This window comes from Heteronotia binoei, chromosome 2, assembly GCF_032191835.1.
Source record: "Heteronotia binoei isolate CCM8104 ecotype False Entrance Well chromosome 2, APGP_CSIRO_Hbin_v1, whole genome shotgun sequence".
In the NCBI taxonomy this organism is placed as follows: domain Eukaryota; kingdom Metazoa; phylum Chordata; class Lepidosauria; order Squamata; family Gekkonidae; genus Heteronotia; species Heteronotia binoei.
In genome coordinates, this window is record NC_083224.1 from 52,446,755 (window position 1) to 52,465,005 (window position 18,251).

The following is an 18,251-nucleotide window of genomic DNA, read 5'->3' on the forward strand; positions in this document are numbered from 1 at the left end:
AGATGGGTCTGCCCAATCCATATCCTCCCACCAGTAACCCCATCATGGCTACTTTTAAAGACCTAGTTTCATCTCAGGAATTCCAATCGCAGAACGTGTAAGTTTCACTTTGAGGGTCATTCTAAAACAGCACTGTATTTGTGGGTAGGACCAACACTGCTAGAGCAGAAAATTAACATCGTGAGCTAGTGAGTTAAACAGTTGCACTATCCTATTTACAGCAGTAGCAAAATCTTCCAGAGAGGTCAAAACAGATACCCTTGATCAAGAGACCACAGCTGGGGAGAGAAATCCACGGCTCTCACAACACCCAATTTTAATTTATATTTATTTATATAGATATTTGCAGAGACTCAACTGGGTGTATTTCGTTCTCCTGTCATACACACTTTTTTGGTATTGTAATTTTTTTTAAAAAAAAAAAAAAGGGAAGGGAGGAGCAATATAAATCCGTACATTCCTTGAGTGAATGATCTGAAAGGAACCAAAAGGAAATAAAAGGTTAAGAGAAAGATAGAAATCTCTGCATGCAAGATTGTAAGAAAGAAAAGGAGGCTGGCATTTTTTTTTTTGGTAAAAAAAAAACCCCCACAACAAAATATCAAAACTAATCAAAGACAAAAGAACAAATATCGACAGAAGCAGCACAGGCTTCAGCAGACATGTCAAAAACACGCTAAATCCACTCTCACCTCTACTACATTTTAAAGTGCAAAGAAGCTTGGGTTGTTTTGTTGCTGTTGTTTCAAAACCTACATAATACAAGCAAATTATATCTCCCCCCATCCTGCTTAAAAATAATAAAATAAATCTAAGAGATAGACATTATTACACAGTCCTGTAGAGACGCCTAATTCTACTTCGTAGCACCAAGAATTGATATGCATGTAATTAAAATCAATTAAAACTCAAGAGCAATGATACTTTGACTGTTCTGCAGACTTCCTTTTTTCTAATAAAGGTTCAGCAGACAAGCTCCTCCTCTTCCCCAGGCAGGCAAGGAAATGTTTAATTTTTTCCTCTGCCTGCCAGAAGCCAGGTTGGTTTGGCATTGGACTAAGAAAAAGGACATTATGACAACAGAGAAAGAGAGAGAGAGCGCAGTAGAGAAAGTGAAACAGAGCAATGAGTGTCGCACACAAGGGGTGGAGCGATGGCAAGGAAAAAGTCAAGACTCGTGGGTCACATGTTCACATACACACCGAACTATCTTGGTCTGTTGCACTGCGAGGGGTAGAGGAGCACAGGTCACTTTTGTGCTGCTCCTGGGCCGCAAGCCTCTCTCGGCACTGTTTGCTGAAGTGGGGGGAGTTGGGGGTATTATTTATGCAACAGTTTGGAGTCAGTCCTCTGGTGGCTTAAGAGCTCAGTAGCCAAAGGTCTCCTGCGAGGCATAGACCATGTAGAGGAAGCCATCTTCATCCTTCTCTTGCTCGTAGATCTCAGAGATGGGGGTAGAAACGCTCACCATGCTGTGCTGGTTCACCAACAGAAAGAAAGCCTGTGTAGGATTCAGCTGCAGCCGGCGCCTGGCAGAAGAGGACAAAGGATGTCATTGCAGCTGAGGTAAATACAGAGGCCTGGCACATATGCACAACTCACTCCAGCAACGATTAAGACATGGATGGTCAACCTGTGGCACATGGGCCAAAAATAGTAGGGCTCTGTGGCATTGTTAGACAGAATCTGGAGTGCTGATAGTCTTGACAATGGCACAGACCCAGAGATACAGTCTGGTCTTTCCAGTTCCAGTCCAAGACAGTGGACTGCAGCCTTTCCTGAACTGGGACCTATTAAGCTGCAAGCACATAAGAGGAAGTCATGTGATATCAGAGTCACATGACAGGAAGAGGGGCAGCAAGGGACAACATGAAAGGAAGAGAAGCATTATGGCATGTACCATAATGAGGATCAAACCAAGAGTCAACATCATAGAGGCATCCTCTCCAACTTCTGCATGATCTTCCCTCAACATACTGCTGCTCTTCTTAGTGTTATGTTTGAAGAGCAGCAGCAGGTCTACATAGGCTTCCCAACCCTCCCGCCCTGGCGGAGGACCCCAGGATTTCCAGCCTCTTCCCCCGCTCCCCAAAAAAATGGAAGCGGGGGGAGAGGGGGGAAATGGCGCCAACCAGCGTGGCGAGCCGCCCCATCTCGGAGCGGCCACGCTGCTGCGCTGCTGCCTCTTCTCCGAGGACCCCAGCTCAAGCCAGTTCTGGGGGCCTGAGAGGCCGTGCTCTTCGCCGGCCCCGGGGAACTCAAGCCGCCGCTGCCCGGAGCCAGAGGAGGCGGGGGAGGAGAGCGCCTGCCCGCAGAGGAGATGGTGTAGGTAAGAGCCCTTCGGGCGCGCAGCTCGTCCCGGGAGAGCCTGCTTGGTGTGCCCCCCCTTGGGTGGGGCCGGGTGAGGGCGTGGGGCAGACAGCCCGCTGCAGCTGCAAGTTTTAGAAGCAGGGCAGGTAAGAGGATCCCCCGGGGAAAGGACGAGCTGCGCGCCTGAAGGGCTCTTACCTGCACCATCTCCTCTGCGGGCAGGCGCTCTCCTCCCCCGCCTCCTCCGGCTCCGGGCGGCGGCAGCAGCAGCGGCTTGAGTTCCCCGGGGCCGGCGAAGAGCATGGCCTCTCAGGCCCCCAGAACTGGCTTGAGCTGGGGTCCTCGGAGAAGAGGCGGCGCAGCCCTGCTTTTAAAACTTGCAGCTGCGGCGGGCTGTCCGCCCCACGCCCTCGCCCGGCCCCACCCAAGGCCGCCGGCCGCTCCACAGCTGGGGGGGGCACACCAAGCAGGCCACACCAAGCGAAGAGCGCGGCCTCTCGGGCCCCCAGAACTGGCTTGAGCTGGGGTCCTCGGAGAAGAGGCAGCAGTGCAGCAGCGTGGCCGCTCCGAGATGGGGAGTTTTAGAAGCAGGGCAGGTAAGAGGATCCCCCGGGGGAAAGGACGTGCGGCTGCGCCCAGGGCGCAAGGTTGGGTGATCCTGAGCGCATTTTCGGGGTTTCCTCCCAGTGGGGTGTCCCTCCCAAGCCGCACAACTTGGGGGGGGGGGGGTTTGAAGCGGAGGCGCTGGTCCTCACGTGCGCTTGAACCATCATTCATAATGTTAATCATATTTCTCATCTTCTTCTTCCTAAGTTAAAAAGCACCAGCCTTTTTAGCTTTTCCTTGCAGGGAAAAAAAACACACAAACACACCTCTCTCTCTCTCTCGCATTCAAATTTATATTCCATTCTCCCCACTAGCAGGCTTAGGGTGGATCACTGTACCTTTTCTAATAAAAATACTGACTCTGTCCTTTTCAGTGTCAAGATGATATTTTTTTTTAGTTTTGTACTATGACCCCAAGATCTCTTTCTTGGATAGTCAAAGCTAATTTACTCTCCTTGACCTCAATGTGCAGTATTTCACCCCTTGGGGACCCTATTTTGGGTGGAAAGATAGCATAGAAATGTTTTAAAAATAAAATAAATCAAATTTACAGATTAAATTCAAAGTATCATCATTCCAAAACCTCCTTAAATCTAATCTCAATTTAGGAAAGATGGAATTGAAAAGGTGTGCTGTCCCTTTAAATGTGATGGCCAGAACTCCCTTTGGAGTTCAGTTATGCTTGTCACACCCTTGTTCCTGGCTCCGCCCCTAATGTCTCCTGGCTCCACCCCCAAAGTCCCCAGATATTTCTTAAATTGGACTTGGCAACCCTAGGTCTACATGGGCACACTAGTAGCAGATCCTTCCAAAGGGCGGGAAAATGTGGGTCTCTATACTGGTCTAGAGAAGAGGCAAAAGCAACCCAAGCACAGAGGGCTTTCATGCACTGAAATAAGTACCACAAAGACAATCTTAATTAACTCTGAATTTAGGTATTATGCATATGTTTTAAATAAATACATTCAATTAACCCTTTATACTCGATCTGTGACACACTTTTTGCCAACCAACAAGATTTCTATCCTGCTTCTTCCTTATCTATTGCATTTTTTCCTCATCCTACCAGCAATGGCATTCTTGATAACAGCCCTGTGGGACAGATTACACAGATAGTGACTGGCTGAAAGTCACCCAGTAAGCTCCATAGCTAAGGGCTCTCCTATGTGTGATGGCCTCTTCCATGCATATTTTATACATTATTCTTTTCATTCCATAAGGGATGAAAAGCTGTTCCCATGCTAACCAAAATTAAATTCTGGCATTATTAGGAAACTTGCTGAACAGAAACAAAAGCCTATGATGCTTAGGTTGTAATGTTGGGGGTAGCTCACTAAAGGTTTGCTTAGAGGCATATCCACTTACCGAATTATTTTTACCAGTTCACTCATATTGACATGATCAGGGACTAGAAATTTGGTCTTATCCAGCACAGGCAGCTGTTTCTCTCCCTTGTATCTTTCAATAATGACCTGGTGTGAGAGAAAAACAGAGTTGGGTGAGTTTTTTGTCCTGCTTTATAAAGACAACTCCAGTGGAAGAAGAGTACAGAAAGAAATTGTTGAAGTGGATCTTTTCCTGACCTCCCCTTCCTCACAAAGCCTGTGTTTGTCCCAAAATTCTGCTCAGAGCATGAGGAAAACATTGTAGGCAAAATGTGCTACAAGACAGAGCACTGCAGAAGGGAACTAGGCAAAGTCACCTCCCTTTCCCTCTTCATTGACACAGCCTGTGAGTAGAAGAGGGGGAAGGAGGCAAAAGATTTCCCTCCAGTTCGCTTTGTTATCTGATTCACCCCATCCTATACAGGAGGTTCTCTACATCCTCAGGGAAGAGTTTCTGGACAAAAGGTAGGCAGCTTGGGGGAAGGGAAAGGAAAAAAAATATCAGCTCCCACCATCTCCTTTTGTCAGATCCAACCCAATGCAACCAGATGTTCTGAAGACAAACACAAGAACTAACTGGTTACAAATGCTGGTGGCAGATTCATGAAGGCACAGAAGGTTGTGTCATTCTTTACATCTCCATTTCAAACTGAACCCTGCGACATATCAGCAACATCATGAATCAAACCATGGTAAGTAAGACATTTTTTATTTTTGGCTGGCAACATGCAGTTTCCTTATTTTTTTAAAAAAACAAAACCTGATACACTTTTTTCCCTGTTGCTGCTGTACTTTTTAAAAAATGATTTACTTAATTGTTTTCAATTGCTGGTTTCATAACTGATATTGCATTAAAGACTTGGCTGAGATACAGGATATACATTAAAACAACCCGTTAATATCTGTCAGAATACAATATGCCTATATCCCCCAAATGCTGTTGTACAAACACAAAATGGAGGTCACTCCCTTACAAAAAGTGGGGAATATTCTAAGCCAACATAAACAGACAATGGTAAGATGATGCAACATTTTCACCATGTTGACTGATAAACAGGAAATGGAGAACTCTGAGACTGCCAGATGAAATAAGGCCTCCAACATAACTCACCCATCCCTCTGCACTTCCTAAATCACAGAGACCACAGCCAGTGATTACATCAGGCCTGCTGAACCTCCATCTTTCCTTCTCCACTCATCATTAACTTCTTACTTTTTTCTTCCCACCCATGGCTTCCAGAATGAAAGTCACACAAGAGGCTGCATATACCTATAGAAATGTTGCTTTTCCAACTCCCTGTTCTACTCCAACTGTGGCTGCAAATGCAAAGGAAGTGCGGTAGGCTACTTGGCAACAACCTGCCTGGTGGGGTAGGACACACCCTTGGGCCAAGCAGCAAAACTCACCTGGGTGGTGGGGTGGGACAGGAGTATGCAGCCACGGTAGCCTCAGCAACAGGACAACTTTGGCAGTTTGACCCACTTTGCTCAAAGGTATGGAAGCTGTAAACAAGCCTGGATAGGAGAACAATAGCTCTCTTGGCCCAGTGTTTTAAGGGAGGGTGTGGCTGTAGAGAGCAAGGGAACAGAAAGGGGGAGGGTGGAGTTAACATAAGCACCAGATGTGAAGGTGGGATTCTAAAGACAAAGGAAAGGGATATGGAAGGAGGCTGGAGGGAGGGAGAAAGGCACAGGAACAGAAGGGAAAGTCAAAATGGCCAGTAGGAGAAGGGGGGAACAAGCCAGAGGAGGAGAAGAATTATCTCAGGGAGTTTCCTAGGCAAAGAAGCAAGCTGCAGTCTTTCTTCTCCTTTATAAAATATATTGTAACCCTGAGGCAGGTGAAGATAACCACACCCTCATGTAACTGGAGCTGTCAACTGGAAAGAAAACCATCTATGCAAGGAAGCAATGACTGGGCTGGTACTTTCAAGACCCTATAGACCGCAGGTATGTTCCCTTGCCCCCAGAGGGTACCACAGGCATTCACAGTGACAATGGTGCTTTTGCATGGAGATTTACTCCATGCTTTCTCCCCCAGCCTGCAATCCTCCACACACCCCTCCCCATAACTCCAGAATGCTTTTTTGCTATTTTTAAAAGGCGTTGTTGGCAGTTGGTATACAGGTAAATTTATGACAAAAATCCTGCTGATGATTGAAGGGAAGGGATAGCACCTGATTTGGCACTCCTTCCCTTTCATACTTTCCCAAACCCACTTTAGGTACAAACTTCCAAGAAAGCATACCAAAGCAGGTTTGGGGAAAACTGCAGCAGAGCCTGGGAAAACCTGGAAGAAGCACAATAATGTCATGCAAAAGCTTAAGTTAAACCCACTGCAATTTGTGCATGCAGCATGAAGCAAGCACTCCCATGTGGTAGCAACCCATGTTTTATCCTTATACAACTGGCTCTTTCCCCATCCAGCCAGAATACTCCTATGAATGCTGGCTGCATGCTCAAAGACATACTACTGTACTTTTGTTGAAGTAATACAAAATGAATTTCTGTCTTCTGATTACATACTCACAAGTAGAACAGGACAATTTCCTTCGTCTATCAGATGACTGTTCCAGCCATCCCAATATTTTGTTTCCAACAGAGCTTGTCAGATACTACTAGAAGCTCACTACCAGGTAGGGTTGCCAGTTCTGGATTGGGAAATATCTGGAGATTTGGGGGGTGGAGCCTAAAGAAGGTGACCTCAAGCAGGGTACAATGCCATAGATTCCACCCTCCAAAGCAGCCATTTTCTCTAGGGGAACTTATCTTGGTCATCTGGAGATCAACTGTAATAGAGGGGAATCTTCAGGAGCCACCTGGAAGTTGGCAATTCTGCTATCAGATCATGATGAAGTAGCTATCTGCTGATGGTTTTTTCCAGTTACTGGTGATCAGAAGTATACTGCCTTTTGGGGTTCCATTCCTTACCACGGCTAATAACCAATTAATCGATCTCCATCTGTAAACATAATATGTTTTAAAGCCTTCTATGAAAATGGTAATTATAACATGTTGTAGCCACGGAACCAAGCTAACTGCAGAAACATGCTCGTCTGCCATTGTGTGACTTCCAAGTACTATTGCTTCGAACTGGTTATCTCTAGACAAAATCAGTTGTGGTCCAGAAAGTGAACACCTGCTAGCCACTGTGGGAAATACAGTACTATGAATTATTTAGTCACTGAGTGCATAAAAAATACGCCTCCCGTTAACCAGGAAAGAGGAGAACAGGCTAAAGGATAGATGTACACTGTGAGTGGATCCACTGCATTACCAGTCCACACACCAGACAGCAGTAGTCACAAACAGAGCTTGGTGAGTGATCTAGCCAACGCAACAAGCTAGATTTTTTTTTTTTGCATTTAAAAAGAGATTTTATTGAGACTTGCATAAACAAGTACAATATATAAAAAAAGAATAACAATAAGTAATGATGAGCAAATAAGAAACAATAAAGAAGATTTCACTCCTGTGATTAGGCTGTTACATTACAAGGTTGAATAAAAGCCTAAAAAGAACGTATCAATAAACACATTACAACCAAAAATATTACTAATAATAATACTGCCCTCCACTACCTAAGGTACTTTGTAATTCTAAACTAAGTAACAAAATAGAAAAATTAACAAGGACCAGATACAATAAACTCAAACACAATACACACACACACAAATAAATACATAAGAATCAAGGCTTCTCTTATGAAAACAATTAATGTGAGGGTATTAATGAAATAAATTCATCTTGTGGTAATGTTGAAGTGTGAAGACAAGAACCAAAATTCCTTTTCAAAAAAGGTTCCCATTTACACAACATAGAAGGAGAAGACTTAGACCCACAATGAGATTGAAAACTAATTAATTTATCTAAAATAAAATATTCCCAAAGTTTAGATGCCCAAGTTTGGACAGAGGGAGACTCAGGTTTTTTCCAAGCTAAAGCTATAGCATATTTGGCGGCAGTGAATAATAGGGAAATAAATTTCCTTTGTAATTTAGAAATTAGGATATCACCCCAAATATTTAAAAGGATAAGCTTAGGGTCAGATGGTATTACAATGCCTGTTAACAATAAAACCTTTGACTGAATTAAAGACCAAAAAGGCCTAATCAATGGACACAGCCACCAGCAGAGAAGGTACATGACACGATTGCCACACCCCTTCCAACAAAGGGGGGAACTAGATGGGAAGAGATGAGACAAACGTACTGGTGTTAGGAACCACCTGGCTAACATTTTATATTCCTGTAACTTAATATTCATTGATCTCGATTTGAGAAAAGGGGATTGCCAAATGCTGAACCAGTCTGTGTCATCAAACCTACATGATAATTCTGATTGCCATGCATTCCTACAAGATGAATTAGTACAATAGTCCCTGTTAAGAAGCAAAATATAATCTTTTGAGATTATATATAATCTTTTGATCTGAATGTCCTCAGAACACAAAAGATGTTCAAAGTCCGAAAACTTTGCTCTCAATGCTGGCTTAAAGGAATAACGGGCTAAAAAGCTTTGCACTTGTAAGTATTCCATCCATGGCAAATCAGCAGTGGAAATATGATCAAGTGAGATCTTAGGCTTTGCCCCCCAAGTCGGAATAAAGAGACGGACACAATTAAATTGGTGAAAATATGGGCCACTTTTATTAAAATAACTAGCAACGGCAAGGGCAACCGAACTGCGGCCAGGTCAGGGCCAGGGGTCTCCTCAGACCGCTCCCCTGCCTTTTTCAGCGGGCGAGAGACCCGGCCCCCCAGCCGGAGCTGTGAGCCACAGCTCCCGTTAGGCAGGCCCAGCAGGGAGGCTCGCACCGGAGGGCCCAAACACCAGACGCGAGTCTCAGCGAAAGGCACCCATCCAATCGAGTCTCCAGGACAGTCTGCATTCACAAACCTCGAGCCACACCCAAGGTTGATCCTGACAGACCCCTAACTCCCCAAAAGGGGGAGGCTAACCGGTCCTCCCCAGGCCGCATGGTGCCATAACCCCGTAGAACCTGCCCTAAAAAGTGACCAAACTCTACCAAGGCACCAACCCTAAGCCAATTCCTCAATCCACTGAAATGTTATGCAAGGTAGGCAAAAAACACCCCCCAGTCACATGCCAAAACGCCGGGGAGTGAAAAAATTCCTACCCGGCCCCTCCAAACGGAAGCGACCAGCAATTGCCTGCATAACAAACAGGGCGGGCGGGTGGGCCGAAAACGCCGGGAAGACTGCCGCGGCGCCGAGCGGGGCTTCAGCAACAGCGTTGAAGCCCCGCCCCCTCAGGACGCGCTCAAAAGCGCGCTGAAGATTCCGCTCTCCCTCCAAGGGGGGGCAAAACTTCCCCTTCAGCCAGGCTGCGATGCAGCGGGCTTCAGGAGGCTTCTTTGCCCCCCAAGTCGGAATAAAGAGACGGACACAATTAAATTGGTGAAAATATGGGCCACTTTTATTAAAATAACTAGCAACGGCAAGGGCAACCGAACTGCGGCCAGGTCAGGGCCAGGGGTCTCCTCAGACCGCTCCCCTGCCTTTTTCAGCGGGCGAGAGACCCGGCCCCCCAGCCGGAGCTGTGAGCCACAGCTCCCGTTAGGCAGGCCCAGCAGGGAGGCTCGCACCGGAGGGCCCAAACACCAGACGCGAGTCTCAGCGAAAGGCACCCATCCAATCGAGTCTCCAGGACAGTCTGCATTCACAAACCTCGAGCCACACCCAAGGTTGATCCTGACAGACCCCTAACTCCCCAAAAGGGGGAGGCTAACCGGTCCTCCCCAGGCCGCATGGTGCCATAACCCCGTAGAACCTGCCACAACTAAGGCCAAGTCTCTACTTAGGGCTTAGCACCCACAAAAAGACCCAAAACCCAACAAAAGCCCTTGCCGCAAATCACTCAGAAAAAGCACATTACCCTTTTCCGAGAGATGCACACCATCCCCTCTGTAGAGGTCTTTAGAAATATCCGGATGGGGCAAATAGTGGCCCAAACCACCCTCCATAAACTTGCAAATTTCCTTATTCGCTCGGTGGGCAACAGAACTGCGGCCAGGTCAGGGCCAGGGGTCTCATCAGACCGCTCCCCTGCCTTTTTCAGCGGGCGAGAGACCCGGCCCCCCAGCCGGAGCTGTGAGCCACAGCTCCCGTTAGGCAGGCCCAGCAGGGAGGCTCGCACCGGAGGGCCCAAACACCAGACGCGAGTCTCAGCGAAAGGCACCCATCCAATCGAGTCTCCAGGACAGTCTGCATTCACAAACCTCGAGCCACACCCAAGGTTGATCCTGACAGACCCCTAACTCCCCAAAAGGGGGAGGCTAACCGGTCCTCCCCAGGCCGCATGGTGCCATAAACCCCCAGGCACAGCGCCACACCAAGCGCGGAATCATGGCCGACCAAACTATAATGGTACCAGGCCATCTGTTCCTTATGTACCTGAAATCGTCTCGAGCCTGCAAGATCAATGCCTTGCCCTTAATCAGCCCGAGATCATTCCCTCCCAGGTGAAAAATCAATACCTGCGGAGGAGGGCCCCCAGACCCATGAAACAAAAGGGGAAGCAAGCCAGGCCACTGAAGACCCAGGCGCCCCCTCCATTCTATCGTGACATGTTTGCTGAGCCCCAGCTGAGAGCCAACAGCAGTTCTCCGAGCTTGATGTGCCTCCCAAAACACATAACTGCGCCCGCAGATGAGAACTCTGCTCCTCCGGCCAGGAACAACAGCATCTAAAAGGAAGAAACAGACAAGTTATACAACCCAAACCTCAAAATACCCCCAGCTCCTAACCAAAACTTATTAGCGGAGCAAAGGGCGAATATAACCTTTGTAAGCTGGAGAACGCCAACGGCCCAGGCGTTGAATGGACGAAGTAGGATAACCCAGGGCGTGAACGGACGAAGTAGGATAACCCAGGGCAGCAGCCGTCGAGGCTGCACCGATTCTGAAGGAATGGGTACCAAACCTCAATCCAGACAAACCCAACAGGGCTAAAGCCTTTGATATCACAGTCCAAAATTGATGCTTTGCCAACGGACTGCCCCCAGCGTGACAATACAGCGATCCTTCGCAGCCCTCCCGCAAAGCCAAATAGTCAGCTAATGCGGAAACTGGGCAAAGCTCCGCCTCCGAACACGGACCTAACTCTAGCACAGTCCCCGTGCCCTCTTGGGCAACGTAATATCCTTCAATAACAACGCCCTACCCGAAACATCATTCTTGGAGCTTGCCACCAGTTCACTAACCCTCGGAGCCCCAAAGGGGTACCAAAGAGGCTGCATGGAACAAAACTGCCTCGAAATGAGACGCACACACTGCGCTCCAAACCCCCTTTCAAACCCCGAAGAATATCAGGAGACAAAGGGACCCTAGTATCAGGCATAGGCCTAGCCTCCCTAGGACCACCCTTCCAGCATCTTTCGAATACGAAAATCTGCTGATTCCTCTTAAACCCCAAGGCCTTGCTAGCGAAGGCCAGCGCAGACATGCGTCCCCGAATTGATTGCATGGCCAATCCCTTACCTCTCAAGGAAAGACAATAATGGAGCAACTGCTCCACTGGGAGGGGCCAACAATGCGATACCCTACCTCAGCCCTAAAGTCCTCAAACTGCCACACAGCACGCTCATAAGACTTCCTGGTGCTAGGTACAATGGCTAAGCCTATACACTCTGCAGGCCTTGGCTCTCCAATCAGCCATAGCTCCTGGGGCATTGGCGCCGCTTCCAGATCAGCGTCTGTGGCCAGCTGAGGTGACATCACCTGCAGCCACACTGTTGGTGAATCCGATCCCAAGGGAGTGAAGGGTACAAAGCGGCCCTCATCCTGAACTCCTGGTCATATTGGATCCAGGCCAGGCCGCTGAACATCGTATACCCCTTGTATATGATGTCCATATATTGAATCAACGCGGCGGCCCGCCAGGGCTGCGCACGAGCTATCACTCCCGCATATATGAAAAACCCCGGGAGCCAATTGGCCAAGGTCAGATAAACCTTCCTCTTCCAGAGCTTCTTCTTCTCTTTATCGTCCAACTCCTCCTTGTCCCCCTTCTCCACTTCCCTAATTAAAAGGGGGAATACGACCACATATTCCCATTATAAGATTTTCTGTCTTGTGGCAGGCAGCAGGTGATCACCCAGCGGCAGAGCCACCTCCCCAAAAGGCATAGCACTAAAGGGGACCGCCCCGTATGGAGATGGGAAACCCCAACCTCCAGGCCAAGTCGCTGCCGATCCCTGCTGACCAACCACGGGCCAATTACCCAAAGGACCAACTGACCCTGTGGTTACATCCGGTTGCTCTGCTGCTCTAAGCCCGGAGTAGAAGGAGCCCCCAGCACTGCCCAATGGAGCACCCACCCCACCAGGACCAGCAGACCCCCAAGCCCCCCAAGGCCACACAGGCCCAGGATGAGGCAAAGAGCCTTCCCCCGACTTACCAGCTGATAAAGCAGGCACCAAAGCTGATCCAGTACCTCCCGCACCGGACGACGTGCCCGCACCAACATCAGAGCAAGCAGGCCCCACAGCTCCTCCAGCAGCAACTAAAGCAGATCTGCCCTCCAAAAGAGATAAGCGGGTCAATACATCTGCCTGCAAAGCACGCTTGGACAACCGACCCATCTTGGGCAACTGAGAAGGTGGAAACCCCGATGCCTGCTCAAGTGCCCGCAGCCTCTGAAAAATGGCTGCATTAACTTCATCGTCCCCTTCAGTGTCCGAAGACGAAGGGGGGGGGGGCTTAAAAGGAGGCTTAGGAGCCTTAGGGGCAGGCTGTTTCCCTTTTGATTTTCCACTGCCTTTGCGACCCGACATGTTTGCCAAAGAGCACAGCAAACAGCAGACTTTCTTTAACTAGCTTAGCCAAGCCTGAGGCCAGCAAAGGAATAAAAGGAGGAAAACAGCCCTCAAAATGGCCACCACCCCAGTGACTCTAAAATGGCCGCTGCCTAAACACCTCGTAAAATGGCCGCCCCAAGAGCAAGGGTGTGATGAAGAAGAAGCAAGGCCAAAATGGCTGCCAAGCACCAGGGAGAAGTACAGCACCTCAAAATGGCCGCCCCAAGCACAAGGTGTGAGGGAGAAGAAGAAAGGCTAAAAATGGCCACCCAGCCTCAGGGAGAAGTACTCTTACCAGCACCCCCGAATTTCAGCCTCTCAAAACAGCCGCCCAGCCCTGCCGTTCCCCACAGTCCTGGTCAAATGGCTACCCAATCCCCTGACAGCACCACAGTCCTGAATAAGGCACCTAAAAAAGTCTGCTATGAAAACGCTGTGACAACAACGTCACCCCAGAGGCGGAAACGACTGGTGCTTGCACAGGGGACCTTTCCTTTCCTATGCTAAAGCAGCAGCCCCGTGGCACAGAGCGGCAGAGCCGCAGCACTGCAGTCTGAGCCCTCTGCCCGCGACCCGATCCCGGCGGAAGCTGGGCCCAGGCAGCCGGCTCAAGGTCGACTCAACCCTCCATCCTTTTGAGGTCAGCCAAACCAGTCCCCAGCTTGCTAAGGGGAAGGTGCAGATGACTGGGGAAGGCAATGGGAAACCACCCCATAAAAAACTCTGCCATGAAAATGTGAAAGCAACGTCCCCGCAGAGTCAGAAACGACTGGTGCTAAAGCAGCAGTCCCGTGGCACAGAGCGGCAGAGCCGCAGCACTGCAGTCTGAGCCCTCCGCCCACGACCCGATCCCGGCGGAAGCTGGGCCCAGGCAGCCGGCCCAAGGTCGACTCAACCCTCCATCCTTTCGAGGTCGGCCAAACTAGTCCCCAGTTTGCTAAGGGGAAAGTGCAGCTGACTGGGGAAGGCAATGGGAAACCACCCCACAAAAACTCTGCCATGAAAATGTGAAAGCAACGTCCCCGCAGAGTCAGAAACGACTGGTGCTTGCACAGGGGACCTTTCCTTTCCTATGCTAAAGCAGCAGTCCCGTGGCACAGAGCGGCAGAGCCACAGCACTGCAGTCTGAGCCCTCCGCCCACGACCCAATCCCCGCGGAAGCTGGGCCCAGGCAGCCGGCTCAAGGTCGACTCAACCCTCCATCCTTTTGAGGTCGGCCAAACTAGTCCCCAGCTTGCTAAGGGGAAAGTGCAGATGACTGGGGAAGGCAAGGGGAAACCACCCCATAAAAACTCTGCCATGAAAATGTGAAAGCAACGTCCCCGCAGAGTCAGAAACGACTGGCGCTTGCACAGGGGACCTCTCCTTTCTTCCCATCCAAGAGCTAAACAGGGCCGTCCCTGCTTAGCTTCCAAGACTGGGCAGTCCAGTAGCAAGCAAGGAAAAGGGGGGGGATCCAAATGGACTACTCTTTACCCCAAAAGGCGACGTTCCTAGAGCCCCTGCAAAAGAACAACCCAAAAGAACACCCTATAACAGCCCCCAAGACAAAAATGCTCCAGGGCACACAGCAAGCCCCGGCAATCAAACTGTTCAAGAAAAATGCTCCCGCGACGCGCTCCGCTCCTCTCAGCCGCTCCACAAGACGCTCCACAGGCTCCACGGCCCAGACAGCCCCGACGCGTCAAGAGCTTGCAAACATGCTGCGAGCCCTCCGAAAACGCCGGGAAGACTGCCGCGGCGCCGAGCGGGGCTTCAGCAACAGCGTTGAAGCCCCGCCCCCTCAGGACGCGCTCAAAAGCGCGCTGAAGATTCCGCTCTCCCTCCAAGGGGGGGCAAAACTTCCCCTTCAGCCAGGCTGCGATGCAGCGGGCTTCAGGAGGCTTCTTTAGACGTCCATGTGACAGAATGTCAAAAAATCTGGTGAGATTCGATTTACGCCAAATACTAAATGAATTGATGATAGTACCTGGAATGAAAGGCGAGTAATTTGTAAATTCCACTAGCAATGAAGTAGGAGGGGCAATCCTAGCTGAGCATCTGTTCCATACCCTAAACAAAGCTTTTAAAAAGGGATTACAGGAAGAGGTAAGACATCTGCGATGACTGTTCCAAAGCTATAATGCAACAGACATAAGTTTTCTATCATCTTCCATTAAGCAACACAGGAGAATCGGTAGAACTTAATTACATTGGTTAACACAATGGCTTCATAATACCTCCGAACATCGGAAACTGCCAGACCACCGGCCCAATTGGATAAATGTAAAGTTGAAAAACATATACGGGGTTTTTTATTTTGCCAAATAAAATTGTTAATATCTTTCTGCCATTTTCTCAAAAGAGAAAGGGGGAGTTCAATAGGAAGAGCACGAAAATAAAACATCATTTTAACCATTAAAACTCTTTCTAAATGTGACAAGTGTTTAGTCAACCAAAGCGCAACAAGGTCAGAAAGTTTTTGAAAGCTCCTTATGATTAAATTTTAATACGTCAGACATTGAAAGTGGAATAGAAACACCGAAATACTTCCATTTAGTAATCACCCAACTATAATGATATTTCCTTTTAATGAATGAAGAAACATCAAAGTCTAGATTTACAGGATAAAGAGTAGATTTATTTTGATTGATTCGAAGGCCTGTTACACTACCAAAAGACTCAAGGTGTGAATGAATTTTGGGGAGAGAAGCTATTGGATCTGAAATAAAAAGAACCATGTTATCTGCAAATAGACTAATTTTTATACCAGAACGCCCTACTGGAATACCCTTAAGAAGTTTATAATTTCTAATTAGGACTCAATTGCGAGTGCGAAGAACAGAGGTGACAAGGGGCAACCTTGACGCGTACCCCTAGAAAGGGATATAACCCATGAATTGAGGGCATTAACACGAAGAAAAACACAGGGAGATAAATATAACACTTGTAAGACAGAGCAAAATTTAGGATCGAAGCTCATTGCTCGTAGTAAAGCTTGCAGATAAGAAGGCTCTACAGCGGCATTTCCCAAAGCCAGGGTTGCGACCCGGCACCAGGCCACAGAGCCCTCAAAGCCGGTCCGTGGGGCCTCCAGTCCCCTGGCCGCCCCTCCCACATCACGCCGCCCTCCCCCGGGTAACACGCCTCCGTGCCTCCTTTTCCCTCCCTTCCCCACCTTAGGCAGGTCAATTTCATGCTGAACAAAGCCCTTCCTCTCCCCCCCCCCCAAATCGCTCGAAAATCGGCATGGAGCTCATGCCACACCGGGCCAAGCCGGCGGCACCTCAAAAAGACCACGGCCAAAAAGGGTGCTTGGCTCCTCCCTTCCTGGCACTTCCTTCCCATCCAGGAAGTGCCGGGAAGGGAGGAGCCACGCACCCTTTTTGGCCACGGTCTGTTTGTTCTGCCGCTGGCTTGGCCTAGCGTGGAATGAGCTCTGCGCCGATTTCTGAGCGATCGGACCGGTGAATGGGGTGGGGCAAGGGGGAGGAAGGGCTTTGTGCACCATGAAATTGACCTGCCAGAGGTGGGGAAGGGAGGGAGAAGGAGGTGCACGACCGGGGGGGAGGCGCGATGTGGAGGAAGGCAGGGGAGGGGCGGCCAGGGGACTGGAGGCCCTGCGGCCTGGCATTGAGGGCTCCGTGGCTGGATTTCCCAGCAAGAGTGTTCTTTCTTTCACTCTTTCCTTCTTTTCACCCTTTTCCTTCCTTCCTATTTCCTTTCTTTCTTTCTTTCTCTCTCTCTCTCTTTCTTTTTTTCTAATGTTTCCAATTCTCCCTCCCTTCCTCCCTCCTCCCTTCCCACCTTCCTTCTCTCTCACTGTCAGTCAGTCTTTTTCTGTCTTCCTTCCTTCCTCTCTCTCTCTCTCTCCCTTTCTGTCAGTCAGTCTTTTCCAGTCTTCCTTCCTTCCTTGCCATTGCTAATCTGAGTAGACCTGGGGGGGAGGGGGAGAAGCTTTAAATGCCCCACCATTTCATGTTTTCCCAGGCTGAGAGCATTTTATATTTTTAGTTTTCTGCTGTGTGGTCCTTGTGCTTTTAATTAATGTTTTATTTTTACAACTGCATTGCAAAATCCCACTATTACCCTACCTTTCCTAAACAAAATACTGCAAGAGTTTTAGGCTTGTTTGTACATCATTTCCTGTCTCCCGGCTACACCCCCAAATTTTAGAGGGCCACGAAGGAGAAGTGTAAAAATAACCGAGCCATGGGGGAGGGGGGGAAGTTTGGGAAACCCTGCTGCTACAGTATTGAATGGTTTATATCTAAAGCCAACGCACACACATTAGGTAACTTATGTTCATGACAGTACGAAATAGTGCTGACGAGTTTTTGGATATTGTCTGTTATGTCACGAGATGGTATGAAACCAATCTGCTCAACAGAAATATACTCTCCTATAATCCTGTTAAACCTGTGGGTGAAAATATTAATAAATACCTTGTAATCATGATTCATTAATGAAATCAGACAATATGCTTTCGGCTCGGTCGGATCCCTATATTGCTTGGGTATAACGATGAAGCTAGATCTTTCTTAGTGGAGGTACCAACTCCCCCTCTCTTAGGTTGGAACAATTAAAAGCAGTAGACCTGACCCGAAAAGATCTGACTCAACTGCAAGAAAAGCACCTAATTGTATTGGACCCCTGCATAACAAGATTTACAAGATTATGCATGGGATGGAGAAGGTAGAGAAAGAAATACTTTTCTCCCTTTCTCACAATACCAGAACTCGTGGGCATTTAATGAAATTGCTGAGCAGTCAGGTTAGAATGGATAAAAGGAGGTACTTCTTCACCCAAAGGGTGATTAACTTGTGGAATTCACTGCCACAGGAGGTGGCGGCTACAAGCATAGCCAGCTTCAAGAGGGGGTTAGATAAAAATATGGAGCAGAGGTCCATCAGTGGCTATTAGCCACAGTGTGTGTATATGTGTGGGGGTGTGTATAAAAATTTTGGCCACTGTGTGACACAGAGTGTTGGACTGGATGGGCCATTGGCCTGATCCAGCATGGCTTCTCTTATGTTCTTATAACCAGGCCTTTGCAAAAGCTGCCATCTTAACCTGGCACCAAAAAGATGATAAATTTGGCACCAGGCAGACAACAGCAAGGAGGCTGTTCCAAAGATATGGGGCCACCAC

The 18,251-nt window shown here is 48.6% G+C and overlaps 1 protein-coding gene across 1 annotated transcript in view; it reads right to left on the reverse strand.

The window, feature by feature from the left end:
• Positions 1 to 311: 311 nt before the first annotated feature.
• The window catches only part of MAP1LC3A (microtubule associated protein 1 light chain 3 alpha), a 48,370-nt gene continuing 30,430 nt past the window's right edge, over positions 312 to 18,251 (reverse strand). The window contains exons 3-4 of the mRNA XM_060230982.1: positions 4,282 to 4,388; positions 312 to 1,529 (exon numbers count right to left, since the gene is read on the reverse strand). Of these exons, the coding sequence (XP_060086965.1) occupies positions 1,367 to 1,529; positions 4,282 to 4,388 (270 nt within the window). The 3' untranslated portion in view covers positions 312 to 1,366. The remainder of the gene's footprint in view (positions 1,530 to 4,281; positions 4,389 to 18,251) is intronic.